The 15,918-nt window shown below is 43.1% G+C and overlaps 2 protein-coding genes and 1 non-coding gene across 3 annotated transcripts; 1 reads left to right on the forward strand and 2 right to left on the reverse strand.

The window, feature by feature from the left end:
- Positions 1-1,855: 1,855 nt before the first annotated feature.
- On the reverse strand, positions 1,856-5,494 carry LOC125898153 (early growth response protein 1-like). Its single transcript, XM_049591858.1, has 2 exons — positions 4,283-5,494; positions 1,856-3,668 (listed from the first exon to the last, which is right to left on the reverse strand). Exons 1-2 carry the CDS (start codon positions 4,494-4,496, stop codon positions 2,410-2,412), a joined length of 1,473 nt encoding a protein of 490 aa, XP_049447815.1. The 5' UTR covers positions 4,497-5,494; the 3' UTR covers positions 1,856-2,409.
- A 909-nt stretch (positions 5,495-6,403) lies between these two features.
- trnaa-agc (transfer RNA alanine (anticodon AGC)) lies at positions 6,404-6,476 on the reverse strand. The gene has a single exon. It is a non-coding gene; the product is annotated as a tRNA-Ala (tRNA).
- Positions 6,477-12,826: 6,350 nt separating this feature from the next.
- Positions 12,827-13,979, forward strand: LOC125898161 (heat shock protein beta-11-like). Its single transcript, XM_049591871.1, has one exon. The coding sequence runs from the start codon at positions 12,881-12,883 to the stop codon at positions 13,529-13,531; it is 651 nt and encodes a 216-aa protein (XP_049447828.1). The 5' UTR covers positions 12,827-12,880; the 3' UTR covers positions 13,532-13,979.
- Positions 13,980-15,918: the final 1,939 nt, after the last annotated feature.

Below are 15,918 nucleotides of genomic sequence, written 5' to 3' on the forward strand. Positions count from 1 at the left end.
GTTAACCACAGACCTTATTTCAGACGTCTAATGTGAAACACATTGGCTTCAAGATGAGGGAACAGGGAGCGGTAAAATGCTCACTCATTTTCTTTCCTTCCTTCCTTCTTTCTTTCCTTCTTTCCCATGTCTCTCCTCTTCTTTCTTTCTTTCTTTCTTTCTTTCTTTCTTTCTTTCTTTCAGTCTCACATGTTCAGGATTTTCATCTCTGCTTCATGTTTGTGTCTGAATCCTGAAACTCTGACACTATCTGAACTTCTATACTTTTAAATTAAGAACTCTATAGTTTTTGTGCTCTGCAGCTCAAGTACTTTTACACACACACACACACACACACACACACACACACACACACACACACACACATTCCAGTCCAACCTGCCATCCCTGTCCGTCTAGTTGTTTCGTCACAGCTCGTATCATTTCAACACACAGATACACACACAGACAGACACACACACACACAGAGTCCCCAGGCGCCCCGCCAGCAGAGGGGCCGGTCGGCCAGCAGGAAGATCCTTATTTGGGCGTCAGGACGTCCGCTGCAGTGACAGGAAACACCATATTTGGGCTGAAGCTGTGTTGTTCTTCCTGTCGAGAGCTGGCCGCTGACAAACTCTGATCCCATTGGCTATTTCACACACACACACACACACACACACACACACACACACACACACACACACTGAGGATTTACTGCTTACATTAATGTGTGTGTGTGTCTGTGTGTCTGTGTGTCTGTGTGCTCTTTGACTTTTCATTTGACCTAAAATCTATTTTTATTACTGTGATTGTGACTCAACGACGTGTCTCTGAAACTCGTTTTATATATAAATGTTTAAATGTGCAGCAGATTCAGTCAACAGCAGCAGCGCCACTCTACACTCCTGTTAAACTGTCAGTACGTATAAACACTGTAGTTTCAACACCTCTATTTATTTCTAAAATTATTCATTTAGTATCTATGTAGTTATCACTTATTAAATTATGTTTTTATCCATTTTAATTATCTTTTTTCTTTATTTATTTTCTATTTCATTTAATTATTTATATAGTATCCATTTATTTCTCATATATTCCATTATTTTTTATTTATTTATACATTTTAATTAACTTCTTATTTATAATTATATTCTTTTATTTCTTTCTTTATTTTATTTTTATTTATTTGTATATAATTAATTTATTTTGTTTAATTTAATTAATTATTTGTAATTGTTTATTTAGTGTCCATTTATTTTTCATTATTTGTATCTATTTACACATTTTATTTTTATTTATTAATAATATTATTATTATCTAATACTTTTTAATTATATATTATGTATTTATTATCCTATCATTTATCTTAATGTAATCATTTATTTATCAGTTTTATTATTTAATTATTGTCTTTTTTTAAAAATTATATATTTATTTCATCAAATGTTTCCTTCGATTCATTATCATTTGATTCTGATTTTAATCAACAGTGTGTATTTTTATTTCTGTTGAACCTAAAGTAAAAAAAGAAACGACATTAGCTCATCTCAACTCGCTGGCTCTGAAGCTTTTGACCATGTGTCACATGGTCTTCTTCTGTAAGTGGAGGTTGAAACTGTGTAGATGTTAGAATTTCCTTTTTTTCTGTTCTTTCAGCTGAAAAGTTCAGAGTGAAAGTTGACTTCTGACCTTGTGAACATCCTCTGACTCACTTGTTCTGGAGCTTTCAGCTGTGTCACACAGTCTTCATTAGCAGACGATCAAATAATGATCAAAGTTCTCGACACTTTTACAACAAACAAACATCAGCTGATGAAACCCCTGAGACACAACTCGACACATCAGTCATCAGAGTGAAATAAAAGCATCGACAGTATTTTGACTTTTTATTCTCGGAGCTCTTCGGTTTCAAAAGGAAACATCTTCAGTATAAAATCAGACCTGCATGTGAACATATGAAGGTCCCAGAACCTACTCAGTAGGTAGACACTATGTACACAGTCATGTATGTACACTTTACTACATGTAAACATTATGTACACACCTTATAAAAGATTCACACTCATCCATCAGCGAGCGTCTCGTTACATTCAGAGGATTTCACATCTTATTTCAGGAGTTTGGTCCTGAGGGTTTTTTAACTGTCTCTGCTGAAGGTTCAAGTTCATGTCCCACCCACTTTTATAACTCTAACAGACGCTGTCATTGACTACAGTGGCTGCAAAGGCTCATAATGACGCAGCAGCTCAGGAAGTCACAGAAACACAGCGAGGTGTTTGACTCCTCCTCCATGACCTCTGACCTCCTCACCATCAGACCAATAATAAGACGAACAGTTTGTCAGTCAGATATGTGAGTTTTTCTTTTAAAGGCAGAGTTTCAGTCTGAGGTCGAAGGTCACGGCAGGACAGGACAATTTCCTGTCCGTCAACAGTTGTTGGAGCCGTGGGGGGAGGGGAGCTCCGACTGAGGACTCCCCATCGGAGAGGAGCAAGAAGAGGAATAAAGGTGGGGGGACGGTGAGGAGGCGTAGAGATGTGACAGTGACGAGGAGGAGGTGAAGCAGGGGGAGAAGGAGGAAGAGGAGGAGGAGGAGGGGAAGGAGGAGCTGTGAGCGGGGGAGGAGTAAGAGGAGCAGGGGGAGGAGGTGGGAGGGGAGGAGTAGGCGGGGGGCTTGTTGATGGGGATGGGATCAGAGGAGGCTGAGCTCCTGTCGCTCTTGCGCTCCCGCTGTCGCTGGTGGATCTTGGTGTGCCTCTTGCGCTCGTCACTGCGTGCGAACTTGCGTCCGCACTCTGCGCAGGCGAACGGCTTCTCACCAGTGTGCGTGCGGATGTGCGTCGTCAGGTGGTCGCTGCGGCTGAAGCTGCGCATGCAGATGCGGCACTGGAAAGGCTTCTGGCCCGTGTGTACACGCACGTGGCGAGTGAGCTCGTCAGAACGGGAGAAGCGGCGGTCACAGCCGTCGGCGGGGCAGGCATACGGACGCTCGTGTGGTGGCGTCTTGCACTGCCGACTGGCAGGGGACTTCCTGATTCGGTTGGGTTTGGTGACCAGGGATTGGTAGGTGGGGCCAGAGGCGGAGCCCTGGGGCTGCGTCTGGATCTGTGAGGAGAAGGATTTGATGGTGGAGAGTGGCGTGAGCGGCGGAGGGTTCTGCGACAGTTCTGGCTTCTGATCCTGGATCAGGCTGAGCTCGCCCTCCTGCGGCTGTGACAGCAGGTAGTCGGGGAGCATCGGTACCACCAGGGAGGGCGGCTGGAGGCCAAGCCTGGAGGAGGAGCTGGGGTAGGCAGGCGGAGGACCCTGTGGCTGGAAGGCCACGGGCTCCGGCCGAGATTCAGCGGGGGGGAGGAGGAGGAGGTTGGAGCTGGCGGCGGAGGTGTACGTTGGCGTTGCAGAGAACACTGAGGTGACATCACCTGAGCCACAGCTGATCTGGGTGGAGCTGAGGCTCGGTGGTGTTGTCACCGATGATGTCACTGATGACGAAGAGAAGGGGAGGCTGCAGGCTGAAGGGGGAGGAGCCCCAACACTGACCAACCCGGTGAACAGGCTGAGGAGAGGCTCCGCCCATAGGCTGCCACTGGAGGCGGGCTCAAAGGTGAAGCGGCCGCTGTAGGCCAGAGGGGGGAGGCGAGGGGTGAGAGGGGGGAGAGTCTGCAGGTCCAGGTCCGCCAGAGAGTCTGAGACAGAAACACAGAAGAAGAACCGCAGGTCAGAGTTCAATCAACAGGAAACAGCGGGAGTTTACTCTGCTCTGATTGGCTGCAACGAGGATGACATCAAACGAGCTGCAACACTGAATCTGACAAATATTTATACTCTATGTCTCAACTTCAGATTTAAACTCAGAGAACCAAGAAATCTTTAAAACCGTGATCTGATCTCAGATCACAAACAGTCCTGACGTCACATACGGAGCTTGTTTATATTTATTAAGAATTTTCATAAAAATGTTTAAATGATTCTTACTGCTGATGTTTTTTAAAGCTGTGAGCCAAAAGGGGGGAAGTTTTACTGACAGTAAATATAACTAGGTTGCATGTTTCATTCATTCATCACTCAACAGCAAACATCCATAAAACTACTTGAAAAGTGCTTCAAACACCAGAGCCCCCTCCTCTCTGAGGGGAGAAACCCCTTAAATACACTTTAAATTAATTTTCAGCATTGTTCTGCATATAATGTCTGCATATGAACCATTTAAGGCATTTTGGTGCATTTTTTTCTTACACTTTTCTTCTCCTCTAAACATACTCCTAACCAGTCACCACCTCCACCACTGCCCGCTCCTCACCTCCGTACTCCCCGGGCTCTCCGCTCAGCAGCCCGGCTCCCTCCGCTGCGGACGCGGCCAGTAGGGAGCCTCCGGCCGCGGCGTTCTGCAGCAGCATCTGCAGCTCCTCCAGCTTCGAGAAACCGTCCAGTGGGGAGAGAGGCGGCGGGAGGCCGGCCAGAGGGTCGGAGATCTGCAGGGCGGACAGGAGCAGCTCCGCTTTGGTCGCTGCCATCTCTCTGGAGGACGGAGAGCGAGAGGCGGCGGCGGGTGTGGAGCTCTGCCGCTCCGGAGGCTCCCGAGAACCGGGCTGTTCCTGCGTGGGGACCGGGTCGGTCTCCGCTTCTGAAGCCGGCGGAGAGGCGCTCTGACCGGGCTGACGCTGCTGCGGCTGCGGCTGCTGCTGCGGCTGGCGGTTATGCTCGGAGGAAGCCAACCTGGAGGGTCGTCAGCTCCGGGTCCCGCGTGGATTAAGATGACTTTAAGATAATGTAAAGATTATTTCCGGATGTTTGTTGATGACGTGATGAGTCATCACAACATGGGCTGTTTGTTTTGACGTGTTGTTGCTGACAACTTGAACTTGAGTCTGTCACTTTCTTCAATGAGGATTCCCGGCTTTATAAAGACTCCTGCGTGACGTACATTCCCAAATATGGCCGGGAGGAAGCCCATATTTGGTCCGAGCGGTGAGCGTGCAGACCGGACCGCACACGCATGCTCCGGTGCTCCCTGCGCTCTTTGTGCTGTGCTTTTTGGAGCGTGGACGATCCGGAAAGGTCCAGACTTCAGTCCGGGTCGGCGGCTGCTGTCTGTCCGCCGGACTGAAGCCGTTAAATGGGCACAGGGAGCACAGCCAGCCGCCATGGCCGGAAACCCTGGCGACACGTCACAGCTCGGATCAGTTTTTTAAGGCGCTACGTCACATGGAGATCGTCCAGCCGCGTCATCACTTCCTCGGGCCTTATTTGGATGTCTTCCTGTCAGAGAGCTGATCTGAGAGCGGGCGGAGGCTCGTCCCGTCCTGCAGAGACATCAATTAATAATTCACTGCAAGTATCAGAGAACATTTACTGAGGAGGGAAGGAGTACTCTCTGTGGTGGAGGGAGCACTCAGATACTTTACTGAAGTAAAACAAGAAATACCTTAAAGTGAAAATACTCTGTTGCAGGTAAAAGTAGGCCTACTGCAATCAAACTACACAGGTATACTCAGCTTCATGTGGTTAAAGTATCAGCAGTAAAGTATACAAGTATTAATAATACTCAGGAAAGAGTAATGATAAGATAGTAAGAACAGTCACAGGGACATTTTTTCCGTCTGAGTACTTTTACTTTTAACATTTTAAGAACATTTTCCTGATTACACTTGCATACTTGTACTTATGAACAGTCTCAATACAGGATATACTTGTTACAGAGTATTTTTACAGTGTAGTAATGCTTTACCTGCATCAGAGTATCAGTATCAGTGATCAGCAGCAGCGCCACCTGCTGGGTAATAAATATAAATGTAATTCAGAAAGACTTCAGGTTTTCTGCTTTGATTAGTAAAAGTAAAACTATTTTTAATTACAGTGCAATGAAAATTTAAATAGTGTGTGACTTGGTGTTTGTTTGTCATGTTTTTCTTTTTATATGTATTTAATAAAACAATTGAAGTGAAAAGAGGCTGAGAATTTATATTTTCTCTGCACAAATAAATAAATCAATAAGAACATAACAGGATTTTGTGCATCCTTCCGCCAGGCTCTACTTTTTCCTAAATCTTTAAACTGAATGTACATAAAACTGAGTTTGTTTTGGGTCTATAAGAAAGTACAATTTTATGTCCTGGAAATTACATCTATGTAGTATCAATATGCAGTTTTACTTATGAAATAAATGTAATGAGTCCCGGGTTTGTATTTTAATGAACGGGGGAGGAAACGCAGTCATTGAATGAACGACATACTTCCACTGACATGGTGAATTTTTACACTTACATTTAGTCAAACCTGAAATACACTCTTCTGAACATGTCTGACTCAGTCCGAAACACACTAACATTGAGGTGGGTTTTACAAACTGTAATCCTGGCGGCGGTTAAATTGTCCCTTAAATTCAGAAATCAATTGAATAAAGTTTAGGAAAATACATTACTGGAGGATGCGGGCATCGATCCCGCTACCTCTCGCATGCTAAGCGAGCGCTCTACCATTTGAGCTAATCCCCCGATATGAAGCCATTTTTCCCTTAAATAATATAAACGAAGACAGCTAGACTGAGGTCATATTGAAAATGGACCATATTAATAGTTTACCGAGACATTTGCGCACATGTGATTGGCTGAAATCCAGGGAGGGTGGGAACAAAAATAGAAACTCGGTTTGACTGAGACAGCTCACTGAGATGTCTCTAAACCGGGAGGCTGACTGTATACCGGACACTCTGCTGCCGGTGTGTCACAGTCTGTAAAGGGTAACAGAGAAAGGAACGTTTTTAACTTTTTTTTTTAGAGTTTGAGTCACGTCGTTAACAGGAGTGGGAATCACCATGACACACTATCTTCACACCAAACGTGATGCGAATTTCATGTTGTGTTACTGTGGGTTTGAACGCTAGAAAATTTTGTGTTGACTTGTCGCATATGCGTGAATAAAGGAGACTCTATACTTCTGCAACGAATCAACACCGGACCTATGCAGTAGACTTTGCGTTGGTTTAGACTTAGCCTGACATGCACCTCCCCAGAAATACAGGTCGCAGCGACGCAGACCTCTGTGTTCATAAGCTGAAACCATTTCCCTCAGTGGAAACAATGCTTTTATTTACTTTAATTTCACAGATAAGGAACAATAAATTATGAAGACAATAGCCCCTTTTAAACAGGAATTGTGCAAATTTGCAAGAAAGTGCAATCAGTCTTCTTTCAGCCTTGGCAGTATAAAAACAAAATTGGGGAGTGCAGCAAAATGCCGCCTACCTACTTTTGTTTATACAGAATGCGCCTTTTTCAGGGTAATGGGGGGGGTGTGAGCAAGTAACAAAATGTGTAGCTTAGCGTGTGATGTAAGTGATGTGGAGGGAAGCTGCGGCTGATCAGTCCTTCGGCGATTCTCTGATAAGTGGCCCGTTCTTCACCATCCCCGTCACCTGACGGTTAATGGCCTCTTCGTTTACAAGGGCAAGGATGCAGCGCAATTCTTTGTCTCCCCATTTGCTCATCTTCACAGTGTCTGTCAGGCTTGCGTTTCCCTCTTGCTACTAGTTGCTTGCTAATTCCTGCTATCAGCTGTTTCCTGTTTATCCACCGCCAGTGGCTCGCACATACAGCGCCATCAACAGCTCCTCCCATTGCGTAAGGCCGCCTCGGACTGTTTAAACCAAAAAGGTTCCACCAATATGACTACCCTACAAGGTGGAAAATTGGGCACCTCGGATCAACTCACCAATGAGGCTCTGTGTTTTCTAAACGCTCACAGCTTGCCGGCAAAACGGCCAAACATTCGCGGAAAATCTCTCAGTGTAAAAGGTGCTCATAAAGCCTCCACAAAAATAACATTTTAAGTCCTGTGTGTGATTTATCCTGGCTTCATATGCGCAGAGGAAATCTTTGTTCATCGCTAGGCTAATTTATACAATGTCAAATACCATATAGGCTTGTGCTAATAACGTTAGCATGTTGTATTTGTTTGGAAAATGGTTTGGTATAAGACAGTTGTTTTGTCAGTGAACCTTGTGAGCTGTAATGGAGCTGAATGTTGTAAAGTTATCTTTGTTAAATGTTGCTGTTGTCCCTGGCTTCATATGAGTAAACGAAATCTCAGTTAGCTGCTAGGCTAATTTATATTCAGTAAAATAAAGGAGCTACACAGAGAGCATTAAAGACTATTAAAGAGAAAAAACAACACTGATTAACGCGTCATGTGTTCTCTGGGCGAGCGATTTGTTAATGCTTTATGGCGGCAGTGGGATCATGGAACACAGGTGCATTTTATTGATGCCGTTTGAGTGCACAGAGAAACCGTGACGAGATCCTGAGACACGTCATGCCATTCATCCTCCGCCATAACCTCATGTTGCAGCATGATAAAGAAACACCTCAGCTGTTTCACGGCCTGCAGACTCACCAGACGTGTCACCCACTGAGCATGTTTGGGATGCTCTGGATCAGCATGTTCCACTTCCTACCAACATCCACCAGCGTCACACAGCCAGTGAAGACGAGTCGGCCAACAATCAACCACCTGATCAGCTCGGTGTGTCACACTGCAGGAGGTCACACAGATACTGACTGATTCTTTAGGCTGTCTGTGACCAAGAGATACAATACATCCTCATGAATGTCTTCTTTTAAGATCAAACTTTTCATTTCAGAGTGTCCTTTCATTGTGACCATCCTACAGCACACCTGTGTGGTAACGATGCTGTTTAATCAGACACACCTGTCAGGAGGGAGTTGTCTGTGTGCATCTGAGAACACTCTCACACCACGTTTACACATAGCCAGGTATTTAGAGAAACGAATATTTCCCCCCCTCCGTTTTCAATAATAACATCGTGCACACAACATCGTTTTCAAAAATTCATTCATTCATTCATTCATTCATTTTCTAACCGTTTCATCCTCTTGAGGGTCGCGGGGGGGCTGGAGCCTATCCCAGCTGACATTGGGTGAGAGGCAGGGTACACGCTGGACAGGTCGCCAGACTATCACAGGGCTGACACATAGAGACAAACAACCATTCACGCTCACATTCACACCTATGGACAATTTAGAGTTACCAATTAACCTAGTCCCCAATCTGCATGTCTTTGGACTGTGGGAGGAAGCCAGAGTGCCCGGAGAGAACCCACGCTGACACGGGGAGAACATGCAAACTCTGCACAGAGGGGCTCCTACGCCCAGGATCAAACCGGCAACCCTCTTGTTGTGAGGCGAGAGTGCTAACCACCACACCACCGTGCCACCCATTTATTTATTTATTTTCAAAAATTTATTTATTTTAAGTCATTTACATGAACCCGGATAAATACGCCGTCAAGCGCCGTCATTACTATGCCAAACCTATGGGCGGCAGTGTAGGGAGAAGGATGAACCCATGCAAGCCAATCAGAATCCTCAGAATCGACAACAACAACAACAACAACAACAACGAATAAGATGCATGACTTCCTGTTCCTTTCAAAACAGTAAACATGGCGAGAGTTGTTCCCTTCATTAAATTTCGATAGTAAAGTCTATGTCAGTGCGCGGAGGATTTTTTTGCATATCTTATGGCGAGAGGTTCGTTTGTGTGGACTGACAGTAAAGTGGAGCTACTCCTAAATGTCGCTTTAAACACCGGATTTCCACTGGATGCGTGTCCGTTGCGGAACGGCAGCACAGGTTATCTGCTGCGTGCTCCACCATCCGTCAATACCCACCGGCTGCGTTAGCTGTGCGGAGCGGTGCAGCTCCGCCGGAAGACATTTCGGTGCACTGCCATGATTAATATCTCCTCGTCCATGGTGTCAACGGGGTGAAATGATGTCTGAAAACCTCTGACCTGTTGACTCAGGCCTGCCTCTGCCCATTATGTAGTTTTCAAGGTGTAGTGCAGGGAAATATGATCCGCCGTGAACACTGTGTATTTTATTTTGAAAATTAACCGGATGTTTTATTTTGTTTGTGTGCATGACTTCCTGCCCCGCACGATCTACTCTGTGCTGAATTGCTGCGTTGTGCTCCAGCGTCTGGCAAAAATAGAAGTTCTGCGTGTCTGTTGCTCTGGAGTGCCGGAGCTGAGACGGAGCTGGAACGCAGCACAGCCGCAGCCGGTGGAAACACACACATTGACTAGAATTGAATCCTATCGGCTCCGCTGCCGTGCCGGAGCGGAGACGCAACCAACACGCATCTGGTGGAAAAAGGCCGTAACAAAGCGTTTGCACAAACGTAAAAATGAGCACCACCTTAACAGCATCCATGATCAGTAGCCAAACAAAGTGTAAACATAGGTCGCTCACATGACGTCAAGCATTTGCTGGCGCATGCTATGACGTTTCAGAACCTAAAACCCGTTTCACCCAGTTTAGACAGCAACACATAAACGGCGTTTTCAGAAATCTCCACTCCATGGGGTATCAGAGAGCTCCTAACTCAGCCTAAAAACTTTTTGTAAGGAGTACGAGCTTAGGAGTGATTTAGGAAAGTTCTCAGAGCGACTCTAAGGAAGGAAGGGACAGAAACTTTTACCTCCCTGAGGAGGTGCGGTCGACCCTGTTGCTGGGTGTGATGCTTGCTTTGAACAGATGTGATTGGTTGTCACAGACACACCCCTTTATAAGCCTGCAAGGTGTGAGGACACCCAGTGGACATGAAATGAACTGCTGACTATGAACATGTCACTGTTAGTGTGATCACTCTGCTGATGGAAGGTTGAGACAGACTCAAGTCATCACTGCTGCATTTTTCCAGTTTTCCAGATATCTCAGTGTTGTGATCGTTTTATTTCTGGTGTTATAGTGTTGGATGGGAAGAGTGTGTGTGTGTGTGTATCCCTAATGACATCAGCCACACATATTATACCTGCACTAATCTGTAGCACTTCATTTACTCACTGAAAAAACTGACGTGACAAATAACTAATGTGAGACAACTAGGATGTGTCCCCAGGTTCATTATAAACTGACTTATCCATCTGACTGTTAAGAAGGAGAAACATAACTTTCTTCATCTGCAACATGTTAGTCTGGAGGTTTAAACTGGTGTCCTCTCACAGAGTCGGTGATTCAAACTAAACTTTCATCTCTGTCAGAGAAAACTGATCTGAGTTCAGACTGTTTACTTACAGCACATCTACACTCACTCACTAACTGAGCCTCCTACCTGCCTGTCAAACACCATCAACCCAGAAACCTTCTCCAGTCCGGACTGAGTGGAGTCCTGCGGGGCGAAGCTGTGAAGTCCGGCGGCCGCTGGCTGCGAGCGGAGCTAACTGCTAACAGCCACTGCTGCAACTAACAAACTCCACAAATCCATTCAGCAGCTCCACCATCCACAGTCAGACACACATGGCTGATTATTTACTGCTGAATTACAGCTCACAACTCACACCAACCAAAACATCCTGGTGCAGACTATTTACTGGAGTTTACCAGCCTGACACTAATGTGGCATTTGAAGATACTTACAAGCACAGCTGCTTTCAGCTTTCAGTGACCGATAGTCCACCAAGGATATTTTCATCACGTCTCGTTAGTGAAAATGGAACTTTGATTCCGTCTTAGTTTGAAACATAGATTTCATCGTAGTTTGTGATAATCAAGATCTTTTTTGGCTCGTCTCGTTATTGCAATGGAAAAAAGGTCGCGGACGAAAATTTGTGTCATAGTTTTTGTCAATGAAATTACCGCTGGATAGAACAACGACATTTAGTCATCAGATATGGAGAACAGGGCGGCATGGTGGTGTGGTGGTTAGCACTCTCGCCTCACAGCAAGAGGGTTGCCGGTTCGATCCCGGGCGTGGGAGCCCTTCTGTGTGGAGTTTGCATGTTCTCCCCGTGTCAGCGTGGGTTCTCTCTGGGCACTCCGGCTTCCTCCCACAGTCCAAAGACATGCAGATTGGGGACTAGGTTAATTGATAACTCTAAATTGTTTGTAGGTGTGAATGTGAGCGTGAATGGTTGTTTGTCTCTATGTGTCAGCCCTGCGATAGACTGGTAGTTCTCAGCTTTCAATGTACAACAGTCCATCACTACCATTTTTATCACGTCTTGTCTCGTCAGTGACAATGAAGCACAGATGTCATCTTTTTATTGTCAAGATCTATTTTGAGCTCATCATTGTCTCGTTTTCATCATGGGAAAAAAGGTCGTTGATGAAAAATTTACTTAATAGTTTTCAACAACAAAATTCTGGTTCTGGAACATCAAAAACAGACGCAGTAGCATACCTAGTGTCATATGTAGACGTCAAAAGTCCTCTGAACAAGCAGTGATATGTGATGAGTTGGGAGTGAGAATATGCTGTAGAAACACGCCGATCTCCGTAGACGATGACCTGCTCCCTATATTGATATAAACATCTTATTCTAAGGTGACAAAAACACAACGATTTTCATTCTCAGGTGATTACACACTTAAGAAAACACACTTATTTTATTCAATTTCTGCCAACACATCCTCATAAATCCAACACACTGGAGCTTTAGTTAAACTCTGTCACTGAGAAATTAAAGATTTGAGTTAAAGATTAAAAAAATAAAGAATTAAAACACTAAATTTAATGTAGTTTAATTCCTGTAAAACGACTGATGACGTGACTGTTTGTGCTCACCTGCTTTATAAAGACCATGACAGAGGCCGCAGCAGAAATAGAACAAAGCTGAGATGTGTCGGCATGTGGCAACAGACTGCAGGAATACCAGCTGCGCTGCATTTAGACTGTGAGTGCATATACACACACACACACACACACACACACACACACACACACACACACACACACACACACACACACACACAGGAATGCTGCTGGAACTTTCCAGTGGGGTGTGTGTGAGTATATAAGGAGCAGGACATCAGACAGACGGGCAGACAGACTCCAGACCGAAGCGACAGCTCATCTGAAACCTCCACCACCTCCAGCAGGATGTTGTGCCCAAGCGCCTTCCAGCCGACCACCCTCGCCATGAGGCCTTTCCTGGACATGCACTGGCCCGTCCGCAGCCTGTGGCCCGAGACCCGGCCGCTCATCTATCACATTGAACAAGAGATGATCCGCCACATGCAGGAGATGAGGCAGAGCATGGAGTACATGGAGAGGCTGCACCAGAAGATCTTCGAGGAGATCGACCAGACCTCGTCCCTGACGGGGGTCTTCAAGCCCATCGCCTTCCAGGAGCTGGGGAGGGACGGCAGCAGCTTCGCCATCAGCCTGGACACCAAAGAGTTCTCCCCGGAGGAGCTGTCCGTCAAACAGGTGGGCAGGAAGCTGAGGGTGAGTGGCAGGACGGAGAAGAAGCAGGAGGACGAGAAGGGCTCCTACACATACAGGTGTCAGGAGTTCAGGCAAGAATTCGACCTGCCGGACGGCGTCGACCCCGAGACCGTCACATGCTCTCTGGTGGGGGGACAGCTGCAGATCCAGGCCCCCCGGGAGAAACCGGTGCATGATGGGAAGGAGAGGGTCGTCCCCATAAGCATCACCTCGGCCCCGGCCATCACCTCCTCCTCCTCCACCACCAGCACCATCAGCAGCAGCGGCGCCTCCTCAGAGAGCAGCCCTGCGGAGAAAAACTGAACAGAGTGAACCATCTCATCTCTTCACCCATCTTTGAGTCAGCGTGGCGTCAGTGTACCTGAGGGAACATGAAGCTCATACTCTTCACCTGCACTTTGATTTTTAGTTTTAACAGTTTATAATAAACTTATTGTTTCAGATTTTATTGATCTTCCTGTCCGTCATGTGGTGAACGACTCTTTTCCTCTGAACGATGATGAATTATGTCCAATATACGACAAAACATTCTCATATTTGTTTTAATTACTGACAATGTTCTCTTTATTTTTCTGCATGCTTATAAACTGTGACTGTGTCTGTTCACTGCTTATCAATGTGCCCTGTCCCTGTTCAATAAAACTATAAATATTCATCACTGATCTCAGAACTGTGAAATTAAAAAAAGTGACTTTTCTCATATTGATTTATTTCTAAAAAATAAATAAATAAACATATGGCTTCATGTCAACACGCTTTCACTAAATTTTTTTTCTCTTGAAATTACAGCTAATCACCTATGACTTTTCTTTCAAAAGTGACTTTTTTCTCATAAATGGCAAATTTATTCTTTAATATTGAAACTGCAGCTATAATCTTGTAACATACTTATTTTCATAAAAGTGAGACTTTTCCCAACAATATTAACCCTTTCTTGGATCTTAAGACCTTCTATTTTATTCTTTTTGATTATATAAGACTACATTTTATAAAGAAAAAATACATTTCCAGAATTTTAACCCAATTTAACTTGATGGTGAGCAGCAGGACATAAAAATCATTTTCATAAATTTCCGATTTATTCTCATTATAACTTTACATAAAGTTCATACTTTTTTCTTATTAAATCAGAAATTATGTTTTTTGTTTTCACTATATGTTTTCTCTTGAAATTGAAATTAATCACCAAAGTATGACTTTTCTGTCATACTTTGATAATAATAACTATTTTCTCATAAATGGCAAATTTATTGTAAGACTGACTTTTTAAAAAAAAAATAAAATTCCAACTACACTCTTATAACATGATATTTCTCATAAAAGTGTGACTTTTCTTATAATATTAACCTTTCTTGCAAATTGAGACTTTCTTCTCATCTTAGTTTCTTTCTGATTAAATTTAGACTTAATTTCAAATTTTCTGAAAATTTGTTTTTTCCAGAATTAAACATGTTTTGAGTTGAGGGGGAGGGGCAAGGCAGATTATTATTATTATAACTTTACAAAAAGTTAAGACTATTTTCTCATTAAATGACAAATTTTTGCTTTGAAAATCTTTTTTCTTTTGAAATTGCATTGATATTCTCAAATGTTTTTTCTCCTATGTATGACTTTCTTTATAATAGTGACTTTTTTTTCACAAATTGCAACTTGATTCTTCAAGACTCACTTTTTAAAAAATAAATAAATAAATAAATAAATAAAATTGCAACAGAACTCTCATATCCTAAATATTCTCATAAAGTTCTGCCATTTTTCTATGTTTTTGACCTTTTCTTTTAAATCAAGATTTTCTTATTCTATCTGGATTTGTTTGGTCATTTAAATCAAAGTTTTATTCTTAAATTATAAGTATTTCCACAACATAACCTTTTTTTAATCTTAAAATTACAAATATATTATATTATATTTCCTTAGTGCAACTTGTCTTATAGTATTGACTTTTTTTTACAAACTGCAAATTTATTCTTTAAGATTGACTCTTTAAAAAATAAAATTGCAACTATACTCTCATATCATAATTATTCTCAAAATTGTGAAGATTAATAATTAATTATTCACCCCTTTTCTTTTAAATTGAGACTTCATTCTCAATTCTCAAAACTGCAGTTTAATTTTCATAGTAAGATGACCTTTCTAATGAAATTGTTACGCACTGATTTATTTCTAAGATATCTCCTCTCAATAAAACTGTAACTGTACGGTCATATCCTGATTATTCTCATAAAACTGTGACTTTTCTCATAATACTAACTTTTTTTTGTGAATTGACTTTCTTTTCATAGCATTATGGCTTTTTTCCTATAAAATTAAGACTTAATTATAAAATTATAATTATTTCCACAATCTAAATTTTCTGTTCTGTTCAGTAACTTTATTTTCATTTACCTAGGTGCAACTTTTGTTATGATATTGACTGTTTTTTAAACAAATTGCAACTTTATTCTCACAGTATCATGACTTCTCATAAAACTGTGGCTTTATTTGTAAATGTTTATTTAAAAAAAAAAAAAAAATCACAACTATACTCTCACATCATAATTATTCTCATGAAGCTGTGGCATTTATCAGAATACTGACTGTTTTCCTACCTGTTTAAAAATGTAAACTTCAGCTTCAAAATATCATGACTGTTCCTGATAAAAAATTATAACTGTATTCTTCCAATGTCTTGTTTGTTTGTTTTTCTA

This window comes from Epinephelus fuscoguttatus, linkage group LG12 (assembly GCF_011397635.1).
Source record: "Epinephelus fuscoguttatus linkage group LG12, E.fuscoguttatus.final_Chr_v1".
Taxonomy (NCBI): Eukaryota; Metazoa; Chordata; class Actinopteri; order Perciformes; family Serranidae; genus Epinephelus; species Epinephelus fuscoguttatus.

Coding starts and splice junctions, on each gene's coding strand:
- LOC125898153 (XM_049591858.1), bottom strand. CDS start 4,496: ATGGCAGCGACCAAAGCGGAGCTGCTCCTGTCCGCCCTGCAGATCTCC. Junction 3,669..4,282: donor AGAGCCCGGGGAGTACGGAG/GTGAGGAGCGGG, acceptor TTTCTGTCTCAG/ACTCTCTGGCGGACCTGGAC.
- LOC125898161 (XM_049591871.1), top strand. CDS start 12,881: ATGTTGTGCCCAAGCGCCTTCCAGCCGACCACCCTCGCCATGAGGCCT.